This window comes from Mesoplodon bidens (genome assembly GCF_964165515.1).
Source record: "Mesoplodon bidens genome assembly, chromosome: 11".
NCBI lineage: Eukaryota > Metazoa > Chordata > Mammalia > Artiodactyla > Ziphiidae > Mesoplodon > Mesoplodon bidens.
The window spans coordinates 8,580,326-8,602,975 of NC_138167.1; the positions used below are offsets into that span (position 1 = coordinate 8,580,326).

The 22,650-nt window shown below is 38.8% G+C and overlaps 1 protein-coding gene across 1 annotated transcript in view; it reads right to left on the minus strand.

The window, feature by feature from the left end:
• The window catches only part of LRP6 (LDL receptor related protein 6), a 178,613-nt gene that overhangs the window by 39,130 nt on the left and 116,833 nt on the right, over positions 1-22,650 (minus strand). The window contains exons 8-13 of the mRNA XM_081248508.1: positions 14,285-14,501; positions 12,922-13,211; positions 11,435-11,661; positions 9,277-9,461; positions 8,283-8,609; positions 1,804-2,006 (exon numbers count right to left, since the gene is read on the minus strand). Coding sequence (XP_081104634.1) covers positions 1,804-2,006; positions 8,283-8,609; positions 9,277-9,461; positions 11,435-11,661; positions 12,922-13,211; positions 14,285-14,501 — 1,449 coding nt within the window. The remainder of the gene's footprint in view (positions 1-1,803; positions 2,007-8,282; positions 8,610-9,276; positions 9,462-11,434; positions 11,662-12,921; positions 13,212-14,284; positions 14,502-22,650) is intronic.

Below are 22,650 nucleotides of genomic sequence, written 5' to 3' on the forward strand. Positions count from 1 at the left end.
ATAAAGCAGTAGAGCAAGCTGAGGCCATATTAGTTGCTCTAAGAAGCTGATAGTGCACTGATCAGAAATGAGAGTGAGAAGGTGGCCGCTGTCCCGGTAAACTAGAGACAACTGAGGCTAGAACCACACTCTAGAAATACCTCTAAAGCAGTGGTGTTCAACCAGGGGCGATTCTGCATTTGCAAACGCCTCCACCAGGGGCACTGGCCAATGTCTGGAGACATTTTTTTTTTTTTTTTTGCTGTACGCGGGCCTCTCACTGTTGTGGCCTCTCCCGCTGCGGAGCACAGGCTCCGGACACACAGGCTCCGCGGCCATGGCTCGCGGGCCCAGCCGCTGCGCGGCATGTGGGATCTTCCGGGATAGGGGCACGAACCCGTGTCCCCTGCATCGGCAGGCGGACTCTCAACCACTGCGCCACCAGGGAAGCCCTGGAGACATTTTTGATTGTCACGCCTATGAGAGTGTAACTGGCTTCTAGTGGGGAGAGGCCAAGGATGCTGCGAAACATCCTACAACGTACACGTCAGACCTCCACACAGAATTATCCAGCCAAAAATATCAACAGTGCGGAAGTTGCGAAACTCTGCTCTAGAGACAATAGCAATTAGTCAGGGCTACAAACCACATCTATCAGTCATGTCCTTCTCTGATCCTCAAATCTACAGCCCCCCCAAATTTTTTTTAAACAAAGGCAAGCAAAAAGAGAGGCTTTGTTCATCTGTTTTATCTGAATAAATTATATTTTATTTACTCGGCATCTCTGAGGTAACACTCCTTAATAAGGCTATCTCATTTATTTGCTATGTCCTCGGCTGTATAACAACAGCTATAGTTTCTATCAACTAGTTATCAGCCTACTGGTCCTGGCCTACACCGTGTAAAGCGCATCTGTAGTATACGGCTACAACTATACCCCTAAATGATCCTCGGCAGCCTTAAATACACTATCTCCTTGCTCTTTCTTGTCGGACAAGACATAGGAAAAATAAGTAATCTAATCTCTCTGAATTTTAATGCATTAAAAATCCAACTTAACATTACTGTTAAAAGGAAAATGACAAATAATTATTTATAGTAGTCCCGGTCTAATACTGCCTGGACACAGAAAGAAAGCAAATAATTATGGACAGTGGTATGTAAATCATGACTAGAATGTAAGCACAGATAAGATGTGTTGATAATATTTTCATTCCTATCCCATAGTCACCAAATAATAGTTACCAAAACAAACAAAAAAATTAGACTAATGATAACATATCCCAGATTACTGAGACTGTGTTTATGTTTCCCATCCTCTGAACATTTTAAATAATAGTTAACTAGTAATAGAACTATTATTTATTGAGTGCCCACTATTTAACAGGTAATGGGCTATGTGCTTTTACATTCCTTTCAGCTAAAAAGTTCATAAGAATCCTAGTGAGTGACAAAGCTGAGATCAGAACCAAGGGTTTATTTGATTTCAAAGTTTCCAACACTCCATGTAAATGGAATTAAAAAAACCCAACTATATAAATGATACGGGTGGCACTGACAGTCATACTAATATATGAGCATAAGTTATTTTAATACAACACAATCTTCATTCTAATAGAATTATCAAACAATCGTTTACTCAAAGATCATTAGGAGGGAAAAAAGCTGCTAGGTTCAGAATTTCAGTTTTACACACACACACACACACACACACACACACACATACACAAACACAAGCAGAGTCAAGACTTAAGTAAAATAGGATGGTTGGCTGGTCCAATTACTAGGCAGAAGAACTGGATTTTGAACGCAGCCCTGAATTACCTGGCTGCCATCTTCTTGCGCTTTTCGGATCATGTTTTGTCGTGAGTCAATCCAATAGAGTTGCTTGTCCAGTGGATCATAGTCAATGGCCCGGACATTCCGAAGGCTGTGGATAGGAAGGATGATGTCAGGGCTCTGCTGTTCATCAATCACCATGCGGTTGATGGCGCTCTTTTGACTGAAGAGCAGGAAAGTAGTTGGAGCTTAAAGAAAGAAAAAAGCAAACAGGAAGCACAGTTACCCTAAGTCTTGTATCACTCAAAGATTTGATCAGCCTGTTGTCTGTATCTCATACAAAACAGACATGTATGTTGAAAAGGTAAGGTTGAGACAAAACCCTTTGGAATGCCTCCAGAAACTCTCTTAGAGGTAACACTGATCGGCACTCTGGTTACCAAACCAGTTATGAATTTACCCCATGATAACAGCCAACTAGCCATTTTTTCTCTGTCTTGTCCACAGTGGTATCATAGGACACTTGATTTTAATGAAGCATTTAATAAAGATAGACAAAATTCTCCTGTCTACCAAGTAAATAATCCTAACTCCTCCATAACCAATTCTTGTAGGTGGAAGGAAGCCTGGGTCTCCATAGGTCAAAGAAGAAACTTCAAGATTGGTTTTAGTCTCACTTCTCACACTATTTAGTCACTTGATCTTAACTAAGGCCCTAAACCTCTCTGGGTCAAAATCTACTCAACTCTAAAATAAGGTCATAGCTATGTTGTCCTGCTCATTTGAGTTGCTATAAAAATTTTACAACATATGTGAAAATACTTTAAAAACTGTAAGGCATTATGTAAATGTCAAGTAAAAATAACTACTGTTTATTATTATCAATAGTAGCAGTAATAAACTTGGTATTAGTAGGATTCAAACCAACCCTCACTGGTTGCAGATATAGGCTTAATATTTTGCATAGTGGGTTGCAAGGAGAGGGAGCCAGTAAAAAAAAAAAAAAAAACCCACACTTAAGCTGATGCCCTAAATTTATGAAATGGGAAAATGCAACAGAGACAACATTTCCCTTTCCCAGGGACTAGGCCTCTACATCTCTAATCTAGAAAAGGAGAGCATCTGGCAGTGCTACCAAAAACTTCAAAGTCTAATAGCATTTTTTAAATCTTCATTTAAAATATATGTAAAAATTCTGTAATTATACTCTTGTTGCTCAGTCACCACCTAAATCCAGGAGAATTTTGTCCTTCTCAGGGATATAAACATAAATGGCCAAGACAGAACCCCCTGCTTTATTTCCCCTTAAACCCCATTCTTCACAGCTCCGTTATCTGTGGTTCCCTGGTTCACTTTACATTTACACCCAAATGTATACTGGCTTAAATCCCAAAGAAATTCACTGGTTCTCACAAAGAAACTTGGTATTCACAACACTGAAGTTAGGCTTTGAGTTCCTCACTGGCTAAAAGTCCACACCTAGCTTGGAATATTTGGCTCCAAGTATGTTTCACTGGGTAGTTTTTTTTTTTTTTTGAGTCAAGTTTTAACCTTTAATAAGATTCCACGATTAGGTGCTCTAGAAATGTAGATTAAGACAAAGCCAAATACGGCTCCAAATAAATGCTTATTTCAAAAAGTCTATGGATGACATTAATAATTACAGCTGGCTAAATATTTCTAAGAGGAAGCTGATGTTTTGACTTATTTACAAAAGTGACAAAGAATATGCAATTTTGTAAGCCTAAATCCATCCTAATTTATGTAACCTCTAACCACCACTCCCTCATCTCCTGCAGAATGCTTTCAAAACTGTCCTATGAGGTTGTCTCTGTTTTGCATTCCCACAACGAAGACAGCCAGCCACATGCAGAAGTTGGAGGATGAGGTAGGAGGAAGCTCTTCAGCTCTCCTTTGAAGACACAAGTGTTCACCCAAAGCTTAAAGAAAGGTATTACTCTGGTGTAAGAACAGCATAAATGACAAGGCCAAGCCCACCATGTCTGACTGTGCCATTTGTGCATTGTGCCAAAGGCACCAAGTAGGGACTGAAGTCCAGTCCACACTTCATTAGCCAAGTCAAGCACCTATGCAGCTGCATCTGCCCAGAGGAAACATCTCCCAATTTGCACAAAGGTCCCATAGAGGCCAACCACTTCAGTACTGAACAAGGGATTACACAATTTGGCCTCCTGTTTCCTCTTTGACTTAATTTCTATTCACTGTGTTCCAGAGACACCGGCCTCCTAGGTGTTCCTCTAATATGCCGGACATGCTTCCCCCTAGGGCCTCTGCATCTGCTATTCCCTTTTGCTTGGCAGGTCTTCTCCCAGATATCCAGCATAGCTCATTTCCTCACCTCCTTCAGTTCCGGACATAGTGTCACTTTTACAGTCAGGACTTCTCTCATGACCCTATTTAACACTGTGATCCTCTTACCCACTCTTTCTTGCTCTTAATTTTCTCCATAACACTCATCTCCATCTAACTCATGACAGAGTTTACTTATTTAGTTCATTATCTGTCCCACTGAAATGTAAGCTCCATGAGGGCAGGGATTAATGTCTATTTTATTCAGTGCTACATTCTTCACTGGCTCAAATGATGCCCAGTGTGGATTAGGTGTTCAGTAAATATTCATTGAAAGAATAAATGAGTAAACAAATGAAAAAACAAGCATGAGATGATGATAACTAAGGACAGCCCTGTAGCCATGATTTTGAAAATAAGGAAATAAAATTATTTCAGAAAACTGGGAAAGAAAAGAAACAAGCATTTATTTAGGAATTCCAAGATGTCACACATCATACCAGATGTCATCCAATCCCCCAAATTACTCCATTTTACAGGTGAGCAAATTCAGAACGGTTAAGTAATTTCTAAAGAAAGGCTCAGAAAGGTTAAGTAATTTTTCCCAGGTCACAAAGCTGCTGCTGAATGGAAGAGCACATGTTTTCCCAAATCCTGTCCTGCTTCTTCATTCTTCTATTTAACAATGATTTCTTGAATGACTACTATTTACCGAACACTTTTTTAGGCACCTAAGATACATCAGTGGAAAAACAGGAAAAAAATGCTGCTTCATGGAGTTTATATTCCAGTAAACAGATAACAAGTAATAAGCATAATAAAGAGGCTATAGTATATAAATTATACAGTATATCAGAGAGTGATTAAGTGTCACAGGAAAAAGAAAAATGGCAGGTAAGGGGCACTGGCAATGTTAGACAGGGTGGAAGGATGACTTGCAATTTTAAATCGGGCAGATCAGGTCTCACTGTGGAGGTCACAATTAAGCAAAGACTTGGAGGTGAAGTATATCCATGCAAATATTTGCAGGAAGAACATTCCAAGTAGAGGAAATAAGCAGTACAACAGTCCTGAAGTAGGAGTAACTGGCATATTTGGAAACAGCAATGAGGCTGGTGTGGCTGCCATGGAGAGAGCAAGAGAGAGAATGGTAAAAGCTGAGGTTAGAGAAGCAAGGGGCGGGGGTGGCGGTGCAAAGTGTGGGGTACAGATCATGCAGGAACTTGTAGGCCATTATAAGAACTAAGTTTTCACTCTGTGTGAAATGGGAGGTTTTGAGCAGAGTAACAACATGATCTGATTTAGCTTTTGAAACACAGGTCTAGGAGTAAATTACACAATGATAGAAAACTTTTTGAGGGCAAGTACTTTGTGTTAAACTTCTCTTGTAATCTGCTTTGGAATCTGATATATCTGTGCACAAATATTAAATAGGACTCATTATAAAAAGAACACGCAACAGGAAGCCTCTTGAAACACTGCCAATCATCTCAGAAGGAGCCAAAGACAGACATTAGGGACGCTCAGCACTGATTTCTCAAGACCTTCACTCACCAACTAGCACACACTGGTAAAATCAGCCCAAACCATAATGACCTCAAAAGGTCTTTCCATATTCTTCTGTCTTTATCCTCCATCACTTATTATCCTCGTTTTCTCCTTCCAAAGTTAAACTTCTTAAAAAAGACGTCTACATAACACACACACTACCAGCCCCTCCTTTTCTCCATTCACTTGCTGATCTATTCCCATCTTTCACCATTACCCCCATGAAATTACTTTTTTCAGGGTTACTAATAACCACCTCATCCAAATATCCAGTGGATACTATTTTAGGCCTCACCTTACTCAACCTGTCAACAGCACTAACACAGTTCTATTTTCAAACAATCTTCTCTCTTGTCTTCTGTGTCACTATCTTCTCCTGGTTCTCCTCTGGCCTTTCTCGCTGCTGCTTTTCTGTGTCCACTGTGAGCTTTCTCTCCTCAACCAGAGTTCCCGAGGTTACCAGACCCCTTCTTTTCGCCACACTAGAGTTGGCAAACTATGGCCCACAAGGTAAATCTGGCCTGCTGCCTGTTTTTATAATAAAGTTTATCAGAATTGAGCCACATTTTAAAAATGTAACATCTATGGCTGCTATCACACTGCAGTGTACAGAGCTGAATAGGTGTGAGAGACTATAGGATTCACAAAGCCTCAATATTTACTCTCTGGCTCTTTAAAGAAAGAGTTTGCTGACCCCAGGTCTATACCTTCTCCCTAAGTACCTATTTTAAATACATGCTGGCATTTCTAAAATTAATACCTCTAACATCATCTCTCTCTCTGAGCTATGGATTCTTCTAAACAATTTCTTTCTTTCTTTCTTTCTTTCTTTCTTTCTTTCTATCTATCTATCTATCTATCTATCTATCTATCTATCTATCTATCTATCTATCTATCTATCTATCTATCTATCTATCTATCTATCTATGGCTGCGCTGGGTCTCCGTTGCTGCACGCGGGCTTTCTTTAGTTGCAGTGAGTGAGGGCTACTGTTCGTTGCAGTGCGCAGGCTTCTCATTGCGGTGGCCTCTCTTGTTGCGGAGCACGGGCTTTAGGCACGCCGGCTCTAGAGCACAGGCTCAATAGCTGTGGTGCACAGGCTTAGTTGCTCCGCGGCATGTGGGATCTTCCCGGCCCAGGGCTCGAACCCATGTCCCATGCATTGGCAGGCGGATTCTTAACCACTGCGCCACCAGGGAAGTCCCTACAATCACCTATTTAATATTTCTATTTCCCATAGGAAAATCAATACAAACCTAAAATTATTTTTTAATTCTTTTTGAAAATGAACCCTCCCCATTTACGATCCACTTAACTGCTCAAACCAAAACTCTAGGAGTCATCCTTGCTTCCTCCCTCTTATTCTTCCTCATATACAGCTCATCAACAGGTTCTGTTCATTCTAGTTTCACAATATACCTGGAACCCGTCGATGTCTCTCCATCACGACTGCCACCAGCCCCGCCTACGTCGACCTGCATCATCACAAGAGTCTGACTGCCCTGCAACCACTTCGTTTCCTCCTCAAAGCCATTCTCCACAGCAATCAAGTCATGTTAGTATATCTTATTCAATTTTCATAGCAACCCTACAAGTTAGTTACTATTGTTATTCCCATTGTACAAATGAGAAAAACTAAGGCTTAAGAAATTTATGTGACTTGCTTTGGTAAAACACAAAACGAACGTGTGACAGAGATGCCAAATCATTAAACTATAAACTGATGTTCTTTCTTTTTCAGAACTGAAGTCTTGTGTCAGAACAGACTAAATCCTTTCCTATGTGACCTCCTATACTTTCAGGCACAGAATAAGGTAATTTCAATAGTTCACTATATCCAATATCCTACAGCAATTTTGTTACCTTCTAACTTAGTGAACCATACCCTACTTCTCTCCCCTGGATCTATTTTTTCTGATCGATTTCTTTATCATATCTGCCAATTTGTTCTTGTCTATCCACCAAGACATGGGCGTTCATGCACAACTGAATCATAAATCAGGACTCCCCAAGCCAACAATGTTTTGTTACACACTGTGTTTTGGTGTTCTTAGCACTGTATGTGTGTGTGTCTCCGTGTGCATGTGAATCTGAGAAGAGCTGGTAACAGAAGCTAGAAGTAAGTGGTGACCACTCACTATGTTCAGAGCATGTGCTCTCTAGTTTTCCCTCCCCATCTATTTACTATTGTTTCATACTGGACTAAATTTACTCATAGCATTTTCTGCCTGGCCTCTTACACACTTAAATTCTTCATCTTTAGCCTATTCTACGAACTTCAAAGGACAAGGAGATTGTATTTTGTAGATTCTCTTTGTACTGTTCTCCCCTTCCTTTATCATGAATAAATATGTATAGCACACGTATGTGCTGTCTCTCTCAAGGAAACTATGCAAATTTTTCAATACATATTTAATCCCCAAGGATAAAAGACTTACTTTTTCTATAGTATCAATTTTTCCATAACGTCAACTAGTTAGCACCAAACAAATAAAAGTAACAAAAACTTGCACTTTTCCACGTTTAGTCCTTCCCTTTTATTAAACAAATGATCAACTCTGGACCTCTACAACTTTTTACTCTAGAAAGAACATGAACTACAGTGTTTTCAAAATCCTGCTTTCTCCTCTAATTCTAGATTGCTTTGGGGGGGAAATGCAGCTTACCACTACAAGTCCTGTTGTCAGCATTAAGAGAGTAGTGGGCAGGGCATCCACAAACAAAACCTCCAACTGGCACTGCCAAGCAGAGGTGGGAGCAGTGCCCATTGCTGGAAGCACACTCATTCCACCCTGCCTGCCGAGAGGAGTGAAACACGAGGATGTCCATCACATAATCCAAATGGCCCTGAATGATGGTGCGGTTTTGGCCACTGGTTTTGTTGGCACGCTCGATGCTGCGTCGGCTCCAGTCCGTCCAGTAGATGTAATCTTGGTACTGAGTTAAGCCAAAAGGATGAGGCAAGTCATCTGCTATAACCTCACGGTTGAGTCCTGTTTTCAGAAAGGCAGTAGAAAGGGGAGAAGCAGAGATGAAATATGTGAGAATGTAAGAGTCTTGTTGGCAAAAATAAAATAAAATGTTAACATATAAAACATTACTTTTGTAAGCAATTTAAAACAGAAGAATTCCTTTAAAAGCAATTCTTAAACCAGACTGGTCCTCTGAAATCAACCCACCTGCAGTCTGACCCCATGCCTCAAACTAATATTCTTGCTACAGATCACTGAGTTTGTTTAAACTCCTGTAAATGGTCTATTTTCACTGTGGTCTTATTTTCCCTCCATAAAGGTCTATAGTTCAACTATTTTTCCTTCCATAAAAGGATGGAAATGCATATATTGTATTTTACCGGTAAAAAAAGTCACTTCAGGAATATCCAGGGTGTTATAAATTCCATTATAAGCCAAAGAGTAATGAAATTTCCACATATTAAAGGAATATGAATCCAAGTACTTGGCCCACTATTAATAAATAGTACATATATTTATTACATAAATAAATAATAAATACATAAATACAGTGTGAGGCAGAGGAAGAACCTAGACATTCATATGAAGTTTTATTAATAGTATCTAACCTACGGTAAATAGCAGCCACTGATTTTTACACAGAAAGGATTATATACTATCTGTCTGAACAAAAAGGAGTACAGCTTACCAAGCATATTTGAAGATTCTATTAAGTTGGTGTCCAGGTCTGTCCAATAAAGCCTCCTTTTCGCATAATCAATAGTTAGGCCATTTGCTCGCCCCACATTTGGAACTAATGTAGTACGTTCACTTCCATCCATGGCAGCTCTGTCTATCTTAGGCTTTCCACCCCATTCAGTCCAATACATAAATCTAAATTCAAAACAGTGGATATTTAACATTTCATTTTTGACTATTTGGGAGAGAGGATCATATTCATGCATAGTAACTGAATCAATTTAAAGAAAATATACATTAAGTCAAGGAAATTGGTAAAGCAAAATCATAGCTATAATTTTTTTTCAAGAATATTGGCAGCCTCAACTAAATATTTTTTCTCATATCCTAAAAAGGAAGTGAGTCAGCTTTCCTTAGTCTTTCCAATGAATTTGTTCCATCCAAAACCTAGGAACTGGAAACAAACCAATGATTCCCTTATTGCAGCACTTGCATTTATAAAACTAATATTCAAGAAGTTAGCAAAGAATTAAAGCTCTGGTCTCAGAACCTGATTCACTTCAGAACAAAATATATGTATTTCTGAATACAAGTAATTAGAATTTTTTAATTTTTAAACTTCTTTTCAATTTGTGTCATCAACTCTCCCCCAAACTAAGTTGCAGCAGTACATCAAGGGTAAAAATTAATACCCTTTAACTGAAATTTAAAAGCAAAGTTTGAAAATGTATTTGGTCACATGGTCCAAGGTAACATACTGCTACGTGTAGTAAGAGCAACGAACCACCCCTAATGTGTCAGCTGGTCAGTGAACACTATTACTACAACCCCTGTGAAATTTTAGAACACTCTTTTGCTTTTATTGTACTCTTTTGAGTTTTTCACCTTAACCTTAGAGTGGCTCAACAGTATAGGCTTTTTACACATGAGGAGGCCAAGGCACTAAAAGTGTGACTGATTTGTCTAATGTCTTCAAGCCAGTCATATGGCAGAGCTAGAACTAGAAGCTAATCCTTAGCCAAATGCCCTTTCAGCTGAACTAGCAGTGCTAGTTTCAAGACACTCTGAATACTGGGACTAGGAATGTTCTCCACATGCCAGGTCTCATCAAATGCCCATGGGAGACATTCACTCATCAGCCTGTTAGCTGATGGTTGATTTGGTAGCAATGTATGAGCATGCTTTTCTGAAAACTGAAGTTGTCTCGGTCTTTGTTTGCATTTGCACTTGTCAGCTGACAGGCACGTGCACACCCCAAGAGCCCAAGAGAAAACAACTGTGGGAGAAATTTCACAGTTGCCAGCAGCCACATAAACTAGAGTACTTCATCCCAACTACTAAATATATCTGTCTGGTAACTAATGTTTAGAATAAAAATGACCATAACCCAATCACAACATGTCAGCACAGAGAGGGTGCTTTTAGTACGACCTTCTTAACTACATGGCTAACAAGCTAACCATGGAACTCACTGATTCAGGGAAACTATTTTTCATTACGGCTATAGTAAATATGTTTGTATGTTCACATTGTTAACTTCTGCTTTTTAAAATGGAGTTATTCTTCAAATTTCAGATTTCTTAGATGCTGGCTTTTTAAAACTTGCTAAATCATGCAAGAAGGATCATCTACCACTGAAAAACATGTCACGTTGTAAATAAATAGTTTGTCAGAAAGTTCACTGTTTAATATCAAAGTTTCCCCAAGTTTATAATAATAATAAAACTAATTGTCCATTTTTGAATTAACAAACATTCTAGAATGGAGCTTGTAAAATGCAGTTATTTCCTAGCACACATTATTTCAGTGGGTTTACTTTCATAGGTTTGGAATCTGGTGTCACTTGGGAGAGAGTGCAAGCAAATACAGACTTGATGACACCTTTAAAAAGGCTGTCTACTTAGTATGTAAGTAGGATCATTACTATTTAATTATTAATCCATTTCACTAATCTTTTTCACCCAATGTTAATGATGACAAAAGTCAAATTTAGCTAATAATTATTAATTCTAAATCAGTGAAATCTCAACTAATGGTTTTAAGATAAAGCCTCTCTGTGGTTGACTTGTCAAATTCCTAATAAGCATTATTTAAGACATCAAGAATATAATCCGTAACTTGGCCATGAACAATGCAGTTGCAAAGAATGCACACAAAAAGCTGTTTACCCTTCAGCGGGGTCCAAGGCAAGAGCTCTGGGACTATCTAGGTCTTTCCACACCAAAACCTGTCGGTGCTGCCCGTCCAACTTTGATACCTCAATTCGATTTGTTCCTGTGTCTGCCCAGTACAAGTTCTTCCCAAGCCAGTCTACTGCCATGCCTTCTGGATAATCTAAGCCAAATTCTACCACATGTTCCAGTGCACTGCCATTCATAAAGGCTCTGCTGATGGTCTGCAAAAATAAGATTAACAAAAAAGTCACAGGGCTTAAGTACAAAACACCATCCAGAAGGAATGTATGGTTTGGTTTTCCTTGGGTGGGAGGATCCAGAAGGGCCAGAGGCATAGTTTCTCAATACAATTCACATATTTTATGAGCAAAGAAAAAAAAAATGATGTCAATCTCTAATAAATGCAACTGTGACCTCTAGTTTTCTTGCCAATTCAGGGAGAAAGTTTTGAAATTTTTAAGGACCAGAAATTTATTCCAGTAAAACAGTGGAATGACTATTCTTGTAAAATTTATTAGTAATCAAGTGAAAAAGACGTGACCAGAATGTTGTAGACTTTTAACTGGTAGTCAGCTTCCTGAAGGTACTTGAGAGTAGGCCATGTCACTGTGTCAACTGAAGATCTGAACAACCTTATACTGATACCTTACAGAAGTGCAGATGACTATTACCATACCATTACCACTGTAGCTTTGAATCCCCTAAAAATTAAAACCGTCACAATTCAAGCTATTAATAATAGCTGCTACTTCATGGCACATACTATCCTAAGTACTTTGTGTACATATATTTTCTCATTTAATCCTCACAACAGCCCTGCCAGATAGACATTATCACTATTTTCAAGATGAGGACACTTACAAGCCCACACAATCAAAGCGAAGATAAAGCACTTATTCACTCATTTAACAGATATTCCTGAACACCATTAGAATCCAACTCTGGCTCTAACATTCCATGATTTTTGCACATGAGACAAAATTTTATCTAAAACAAGTCCAAAACAATGTGGAAGAAGGAAAGCTTAGTCTCCAGATTTTCTGGTTAAGAGCTCCTCCTTATCGACTCAATGTGCTTTTCAATATTTATTCTAGGGGGAGAAAAAAAGGTATGCTAGAACTCATAATCAGCATTTTCTACCTCGGTCAGGCGCCCCCCCAATTTCTTTGAATAACTTTAGAGTCAAGTCTCTATAAGCCATTTATATGAAGCATACAATTGCTTACTCTCTAAGTGAAGAAAATGTCACTCATCATATTCAAACAGAACCAAGGAGGGGAAGATTATGTCTTGCAGATTTACAACACTCAAGCGACGTATCTTGCACTAACAGATACTTCATACAATATCGTGAATGGGCCTTTCCCTCGACTCCCTTTAAGAAGTTAAGTGTGTCTGTAGAACTCTGCCTAGTAAAGACTGGGACATCCTAGGCGCTCTCCCTCTCAGGCCCGCTTTAATGTGCCAGCTCGTTTGCTAACCTTGAGCGATATGTCCGTCCAGTAAATGCGGTTGTCTGCCACATCAAAATCCAAAGCGGAGGCTTCCTTGACACCCGTGAGCGGGATGGCCACGTTATTATTGTTAGTTTCCAAAGAAATTCTCCTGATATCTGCCCTCCGTGAAAACAAAAGGAAAGCCTCTGGGACGATGCAGGTCTTCATGTCACTGATGAGTTCAAAGCCAATGGGGCAGGCACAGCGAGGGCCCTGAGGTCTATAGAGGCAGAGGTGGCTACATCCCCCATTCTCCTCAGCGCAGGGGTTGGAACCTCGAATTATAAAAGGGCACAGAAGGACACACGCATTGACACAATCAACACATTTTCAATTTAAAATGACTAAGCATTTGTTTCGCAAAGACCAAGGATTATATTTGCTCCCAAATCTAGAGTTTCAACTGTAATCTCATAAACATGCACTATGAGGGTGAACAGGGAATAAAAGGCCAGGCACAGTTGTGCAGGCCTACAGTCCCAGCTACTCGGAAGCAGGATGCCTTGAGCCCAACAAGAGTTTTGATCGGTAATGCTCTATGCTGATTGGGTATCCGATTAAGCTGGCATCAGTATGGTGACATCCCAGGAGTGGGGACTACCAGGTTGCCTAAGGAGTGGTGAACTGGCCCAGGTTGATCAACTGGGAATAAAGGTATGACAAAAACACTTTCCTTTGTACCCACAGTAAACTTTAAGTAAACTGCATTACTCAGACCGTAGAAACTCTTTTCATGAACGGGGGTGTGTGTGTGTTAAGTTTAGCCCTTCGATTCAAACTATGCAGGCAGAGTACTAAGCTGACATTTAAAAGGTTATTCCTGCCAATCAATCTGATAACTTGAAGTTCTCATTTGTTTCCACATAAACAACTTTAAAGAAAGTTCTCGATTCCAAAATTATTCATGGACCATCTACATGGTGCCCAGCACTAGGTCATCCCCAAATATCACTGAACTTGGTGATATGCTGAAAATATGTTTGGAGGTTTCAGGAACTAAAAGAAGAAAGTGATTTGGAGTATTTTCCCTGGGACATTTATTTAATTTCTCTGGTTCTTACATTTAGGGTTTGACAGTAGGGAGGTGGAAGGAAATGGAATGATAGTCCCTGAGAAAGAAGATAATTGTCTAAAAGCTGTTCACTGTCTTCCTCAGCCACTGTAAGACACCATGGGATATGATGTAAAAGGTATCAGACTTTGAGAAAAACGTACTTGTACCACAAAGAATTTACGTGTATCCCCTCAAAACATCAACAATTTACACTGCTGACTTTACAAGCCGCTGACTCTCTCTATCTTTTCTCATTCCTGGTTCAATCTCTAAGAGAATTGTGGAATTACTTACCAATGACTCGATGAACATTTGTGGCCTTCAGGCCCATGAGGTCAGGGAGCTGGTCTATGATGATTTCCCGCTCTGCACTTCGTTTGTGTACTCTTTCGATGCTACGCCTCTGCCAGTCAGTCCAGTAAACATAGTCACCCAACAAAGTAAACCCAAATATGTGGGGAATTTTGTCTTCCACTAGCACTCGTCTCCCAGTCCCATCGGTATTCATGACCTTCAAGTTTAAGTTTAAAGAGAAGGAAGAGGAAAAGATGTACTTATTCTTCAAATGTATGTAAAAATGACAAAACCAACTGTGCCTACATCAAAATCCAAGTGTCATCTTAGTTACTCCTATTACAATGCTTTCACAAAATGACAACACGGTGATTTAATGAGAATGATTTCAAAGACTCAATGTAGGCTCATATTTTACCTCTATTTCCCCAGTCTTTTATTACCCTTCCTTCTAAAAATTCTGGTAACATTAGATTTAGTATGCACCTCCTCTATTAAGTGACTGTGTAAAAATTAAAAGTACAATATTATCACCTTAAGTTTGCTTGTACATTTGTTTTCAAATTATAGTGTACCTTTGCACATATTATTTTATTACGTATTGTGTTCTATAACATATTTTATTTTATCCTGAGAGTTTTGCCTGTTTGACATCTAAGGGAAACTAAGATTCAAATAAGGTTACACAGCTTGTAAACAGAGTTGATGTCTTTTTTAGGACTCCTTCTATTTAGTGTATTTTTTATTTCATTGTTTTTGTTTAAAAAATAAACAAACAAACAAACACTCTAGATACTCTCTCTGCAACTAAGTTTCAAGTAACTAGGGTGTATCAGCTCTTTTCAACCACCCTATAGCACAGCGGTCCCCAACCTTTCTGGCACCAGGGACCAGTTTCGTGGAAGACAATTTTTCCACGGACCGGGTGGAGGAGGATGGTTTCAGGATGATTCAAGCACATTACATTTATTGTGCTCTTTATTTCTATTACTATTACATTGTAATATAATATGAAATATATAATGAAATAATTATACAGCTCACCATAATGCAGAATCAGTGGGAGCCCTGAGCTTGTTTTCACTTGCCACTCACTGACAGGGTTTTGGAATGAGCCTGCAAGCAACTGATTTATTATGGTCTCTGTGCAGTCAGACCTCTCTGCTAATGATAATCTGTATTTGCGACCTAGAGCCCTCACACGTGCAGTTCACAGTAGGGTTCACGCTCCTATGAGAATCTAATGCCACCGCTGATCTGACAGGAGGCGGAGCTCAGGCAGTAATGCGACCAATGGGGAGCAGCTGTAAATACAGATGGAGCTTCGCTTGGCTCACCTCCTACTGTGCAACCCGGTTCCTAACAGACCACGGACCACTATTGGTTCATGGCCCGGGGATGGGGACCCCTGCTATAGCAACATTATTAAATTCATTCTGACATTTTCATTGTAAACATCAGCAATTTCCCTAGAAGTGGCAAAGGCGTCTTATCTGTCTCTGACGTTGCAGAAACATGTACTAATCTTCTGTTCTAAAAGACAGAGGAAGTATATTCTAAAGCACCAACTTCCAAGTCCTCATCTGAGAACATTTCTATCATTTAAAGTGGCCTGTGTACCAGGCAAATCAGCCTTCAGAAATGTTATTGTTACTAATAACATGTACATGCAAACACCCACCTAAAAAGAAGTATCAGGCATAATCTTATACAAGTATTAATTTTTTATTCATAAATTATATTCTATGTAAGTCAATACTGTGAGGCCCAGATGGAATGACAAGCAAATATCTTTATCTCTCCTCTCTAAAAATTTTAAAACACTTGCTGACCTTCCCCAAACATCCAAACCTTGGAAACAAAATACTTAAAAATTGAGCAAAACTGTGCCACATTCTTGTATCTTCACTTGCGAATATCAATAAATATCTGATTTATATCTGATGGAAGAGAGATTATATTAGTTGGATGTGTATCTGTCCATATTAGATACAAGAGGACTTCTATTAAGCCAACTGAATAAATCTATATTTAAATATAATGTTTTTTAAAAGTCAAAAACATAGTTAAAAAGAATTAAATACTACTCCAACTCCTAACATTACATACTTTCTAAAGTTAATAATTTCTGCTTGAGACATGAGTTTAGATTTTTTATATTCATATTTTCTTGCAACAGACCATTCCTGGATATATTTTATGATGTCTACGGTTTATCTTAAAGTTACTTTGGTGTTTAAGAGTAAAATGACTAAGCAGAGAAAAAGGGTTGATAATCTGTTTTCATATATAACTAGGATATAATCTCTAGAAACAGGAACCTAATTCATCTATTTATGTCTTTCACAGCTACTATTAAAGAGCCTGGCAGAGAACTCAATAAGTATTTGTTAAATAATTTTAAAAAGGAGGGACGTCCCTGGTGGCACAGTGGCTAAGAATCCGCCTGCCAATGCAGGGGACATGGGTTCGAGCCCTGGTCCGGGAAGATCCCACATGCCGCGGAACAACTAAGCCTGTGCGCCACAACTACTGAGCCTGCGCTCTAGAGCCCACAAGCCAAAACTACCGAGCCCGTGTGCCTAGAGCCCGTGCTCAACAAGAGAAGCCACCGCAATGAGAAGCTCGAGCGCCGCAACTCAGCATAGCCCCCGCTCGCCACAACTAGAGAAAGTCCACGCGCAGCAACAGAGACGCAACGCAGCCAAAAATAAATAAATAAATAAATAAATAAATTTATTTATTTAAAAAAAAAACAAAAAACCTTTAAAAGGAGACAGGTTTCCTAAGACCTACGACAGTCAAGAAACCTTATTAAAAATGGAAACAGGCTTCCCTGGTGGCGCAGTGGTTGGGAGCCTGCCTGCCGACGCAGGCGACATGGGTTCGTGCCCCGGTCCGGGAGGATCCCACACGCAGTGGAGCGGCTGGGCCCGTGAGCCATGGCCGCTGAGCCTGCGCGTCCGGAGCCTGTGCTCCGCAGCAGGAGAGGCCACGGCAGTGAGAGGCCCGCGTACCGCAAAAAACAAAACAAAACAAAATCTGTCTTTCTGCCTCTACCCTAATATGGAGATTCTCTCTTGACTCTGGTATCTTCCTCTACCCTCCCTGCAAGAATTTCCTCCCAATACTAGGTCCTTCCTTCCCAGGATCTCCAATTTCTCCCTCTCCACAAGAAGGGAAGCCACTTCTTTTCTGCCTTTAACACAGTTTCCACCATTTTAGAGAGACCCTGTTTAAAAGCTGAATGATTCTGTTTTTGCTGCCATGTTCTCTGAATGACCTGTAGCTGCTGCCTCCACCTCTTACCGTTCACTCCCTCACCTCCCTACACCTGGCTGACAATGTGTGACTCGGCTCAAACGACTACTGAAAATGATCAGTGACTACTTTTCTGTTCTTCTCTGCTCTTGTGCTCTTCTGCACAATCTACTTTCTATCTCTTCATCTCACTGGTTCCTCTTCCCTTTTTCAAACCTGGCTGGATATGTTCCAAGATTTCCTCAGTTGTTCTGTCTATAAAACACCTTTCAACAAGCCCATCAAGTCTTAAGGCTTTAATATTACCTTACGCAGAAAAATTACAAATACGTAAAGTTCTAGTCTAAAGTCTCATCAGTTTCTACTGCAATATTTCCCACTGCATCTCCCAGAAAATGAACTGTTACCTCATCTAAAATGTCAGACACTTAACAGGAAGCCTATCTTCTCCATTAGGGGGAGGAGCTCATCATCCTATCAGAGAGCATCTAACACAGAGGGCTAAACACTCTGTATTACAGAACTCTAAAATAATACTTTCTTACAAGCGTATGGTATAGTAAAACGTGTCTGCTTTTACCTTATTCCTCGTTTCAGTATTATCTTAAATCAATTATCTTACATTTAATAAATTAATACTAATTTTGCTGATTACTATGCCCCAATATTGGCCTTCCTATTAAAATTTATTTGCTGATCTAAAAGCATACACTAGTTACCTAATACTGAACTTCTTTTTAAGAATAAAATCTAAATTTCTACTTCAAAAATATTACAGTATCAACCAACTCTCCTCTTTCAGTTATGTGTCCTGCAACATTCTTGTTTGTTCATTTTGAGAAATTAACAACTTAAACAAAGATACCTGATTAGCTATGAATTTAGATAATGGGCAAAGAATGAAACTGAAAACCACAGTGAGAAAAATAACAAAAAGATAATTCCAAAAGATTCTCCTGGTTTACACAACTCAGCATTTTCTTATTTAGCATTTATTCTTCATTCTTCTGCTCTCTAAAAATCTCTTATGATTAGCAAACAATACTCTGGCAGAATTAGACAAATATAAGCTCTATCACTCATTAAATACCCTTAAGGAAATTTCTCACAAGTAAAATAGGGAGAGAGCACTTACATTACTGAATTATTTAAGAATTAAAGAAAAGAATGTTTACTTATATAGCACAGTATCAGATTAGTAGATGCTCAGTAAATGCTGGTTCTTGCCCTTTATTGTTTTAGTAAAATGCTTTAGTCCCTAGAAGTAAACAGCTATACTTAAATGGCTATATTTAATTAATTTAGTAAAATATAGTGCTTCAAAATAAAAATTAATACATAAATATAAAAGGATATGTGGATGTAAAAGGCCAAACAACCACACAGTTTTTAAGCTGAATAAAAACAGCACAGACTTTTCTGGATCCTGGCAACTAGTGGAAAACTGCAGGGCTGCAGCCTTATTCCCATTTCCAACCCCCATTTTTATTGTTTGCTTATGCGACTTAGATGCACAGTAACTAAAACAGTAAACAAAATGGAGCAGTTTCACAATTTGACTGGAATATACTTTTTGCTGCTCTACCAGACCCTCAACTCCACTCCCCACCCCAAACCAAACAACATTAATAAACATATCTACTAAATGCAAATCACATGAAAAGCATGATGAATGCTAAGAAGTTTACAACAGGGCCTCTTCTAGCTAAGGGATTACAATCTGGTTGAGGACGTAAACTACATTTACATTAAACCCATACACATACACCCTTCTCTGGCGTACAGCTCATCAGGAAAAACTTTAGGAAGGAGCAGGAGTTCAAATCCACCTTCAAGAATTAGAAGAATTTTGACAAAGAAAAAGAGAAAATGATTTTTCAGAATAAAAGAAGTAACACACGTTAAGACACAGTCATGGATGTCTTGTTTGACTGACTTTGAAAGAGATGCTTTGAGGTGAAAGAATACAGAAGGGACTCAGAGAGACAGCACCCTATAGGAGGTATGAAATTCCAGGTAAGAAAAACTATAGAAAACAAGAAACTTCTGAAAGCACTTTAGTGAGAGTGACATAACAAAGCTGTATCTCAGGAAGACCTCATTTACCTCTATCACTGCATCCAGATTGTGCTTAAGATAACTATCTTAAATATAGAATTATGGTTAATAAAATATTTTCAATTTCTATGGGAGGATAATAGAGGTCCAAAAATCCCCTTTCTGAAAGTCTTTGGGCTTGCTCTATTTTAGAATTTGGACTTCTCTGAAATACCAAAAGGCTAACACAATGCACATGGCGTATCATCTCTACCTGGGTCCAGGGCAGCACTTCATTGCCAAACATGATGATATTTTTGCAGCAAGACATATACATATTCCCACAAAGGGGGATAAAGAGAGACTACAATTAGTCTTACACTGCTTCAAGTCAGACTCTTTTTTTTTTTTTAAGTGTTTTTGATGTGGACCATTTTTAAATGGTCCTTTAAATTTTATTGAATTTGTTACAATACTGCTTCCATTTTGTGTTTTGGTTTTCTTGGGCTCCCCCACCAGGGATGGAACCCGCACCCACTGCCTGGACGGCCAGGGAAGTCCCTCAAGCCAGACTCTCTACCAATTGAATTAATAAAAATAACTTAAGGTTTCAAGAGCTTTTTGGATTTCAGAATTGCACATAAAGGACTGTAGGTTAGGAATGCTTTGGTGATCTTCACTCTGGTCCCGACAAAACTGGGGCTTGGATCAGTGCTAATGCTGCTCTAAGTGCAAGCAAGGGTCTCAGGAAGAAGAAAAACAAGCAAAGGACATGTTAAAAAGATAAGGTTATTTTTAGCAACATCTGGCAAATCAACAACAAATGATAATGAAGGTCTTAAGAAGATCTTTAGAATAGCACAGAGTCCAAGAACTCAAATATAGCTCCCTAAAAGCCACAGCTAAGGATTTTGTAGCTTTGCACAAGTATTAGTCCCTTCCAGCTAGCTATTCCTTGTTCTCTCACTTTAAAGGCAAAAACTAAGTGGTTTTTTGGGGGTTTTTTTGGGGGGGTGGGTAGTGGAGTAAATAAAGTGCACACTAAAGCTAGATATATCATATCTATTTCAAATTAAACGATGTAATTAAGATATGCTAAGATACTTTAAATATAAGTTTGTAAGCACACTACTTCCCTTAATTCCCTATCTTCCCATTCTTGACTGTTGTAGTAGCTTTTTACAACAGGGTTGGGTCTAGAACAGTGCTGTCCAAAAGAATACAAGTTACAAATGTGAGTCATGTGCGTAATTTAAAATTTTCTAGGAGCCAGATTTTTTAAAGTTTAAAAAAAAAACAGGTAAAGGTAATTTTAATAATATATTTAATCTATTCATACATATCCAAAATATTTCATTTCAACATGTAACCACTCTTTAAAAATTTATTAGCGAGATTTTATGTTTTTTCTTACTAGGTCTTCTTAGTATGCATTTTACACTTGAAGCATCTCAATTCAGAGTAGCCACATTTTAGGTGCTCCATAGCCATATGTGGTTACTGGCTACCCTAGTGGACTGCGCAGGATTAGAATTTCATGGTGGTGACTATACAGCCCACAACAAAATTAATTTACTCCTGTTTTAGATTAGACCTCTGTCCCCTCTCAAACCTGCCATCTTCAGGGTTGCCCTAGACTCATCAGGCTCAGGAAAGCCACAAACAAATGTCTTCCATTTCCTCTTTCCTCCCTCCCCAGCTATGCTATACTTAATTCTAATATGCGTTAAAATTACTTCAAAAAATGATTTCTCATGAAAAGAATAAAACTCTACTTTTTTCATCTTTTATCACATTTGTAAGTTTACATTTCAAAGTACTAGCTGAGATTTGTAAGAGTAAGGACAAAGGCCTGATTCTTTCATTTCTTTTAGGTTATCTCAAAATAAAAGTATTAAAGTCACATTCATATTAATAAGAGAATCCCTATCTGCCATCTCCTTGGCTCTCCCCTTAAGAGCATTCTAGACTGACAGATAGTGGTTGAAGCCAGGTAGTTCCTGAGTATCTTTACTCTGTTTTACTACATGTCTGAAATTTTCCATAATAAAAAAAAAAAAAAAAATGAAGGGAGGAAAGATAAGGGAAAAGTCCAAGGGCACTTGAAGAATAATAGTTGTTAGTAATAAATGCTGTTATCATTTTTGTTGTTCATATGATGTAGGAAGCAATTTATAAGACTCTTCTGAAGAAATTAAGGGATCAAAAGCTTAAACAAAATCTGATTGTGAGACTTTACTTCTAGAGAACTACATATTTCCCTTTATACAGAGTCTGATTACTTTCTGAAATGTGTTTCTTTCCATTACTTTTGCAGAGTTGACACTTCTTAGAAAATTGGCTTCTGCCCTAAATGCTTCTCTTTTGTCAGCCACACAATCTCTCTCTACTGGGCAGAAGCAACATAGAGAAACAAGAACATGTTGCTTTGTCTCAAAGAAAATTACTGTTACATTTCTCATACCCAAGGAGTAACAGTTTTGGACAAGTTACTAGGTTTGTAAATACAGTTTTAAGCCCCTTTATGTTTAAAATAACAACCCAAATCCTGGTAAAAGCTTGCTTGTACATTCTGAACCCAGAACAAATGCACCATTTTAGGCCAATCCAAAAGATAACCCTTATGCTTCAAAAGTTGAGCCAACACTAATTAAATCTTCTTGAGGGTGTGTTTCACCATATTACCTCAGAGTGGTTTAATTAAACTGAAATTAGGCTTCTGTCACTTCTAAAATCTACCTCCAAATCTGAACCAGAGTCTCCAGTGGTTTCAGCTGCTTCAGCCACATTGTGGTATGGATTTAACATTCTGAGGCATTCCCAAATACTGCAAACCACACTGAGCATACGGGCTACAACAGGAAACAGATGTGGGTTAACCAGAACATTATCTTCACAGAGAGGAGGTAATGGCAAACCTTCTGCAGACATCACATCCGGTTTTTTTGAGCAGTTTCATCAGCCCATTAAATGCCAAGGCAGGATTACCCATGAAATCCTGGAATGCAGCCAGTCTACTACCAAAGTTGCTGCTATGCAAATTCACTTGACTGGACATGTTCAAGAAA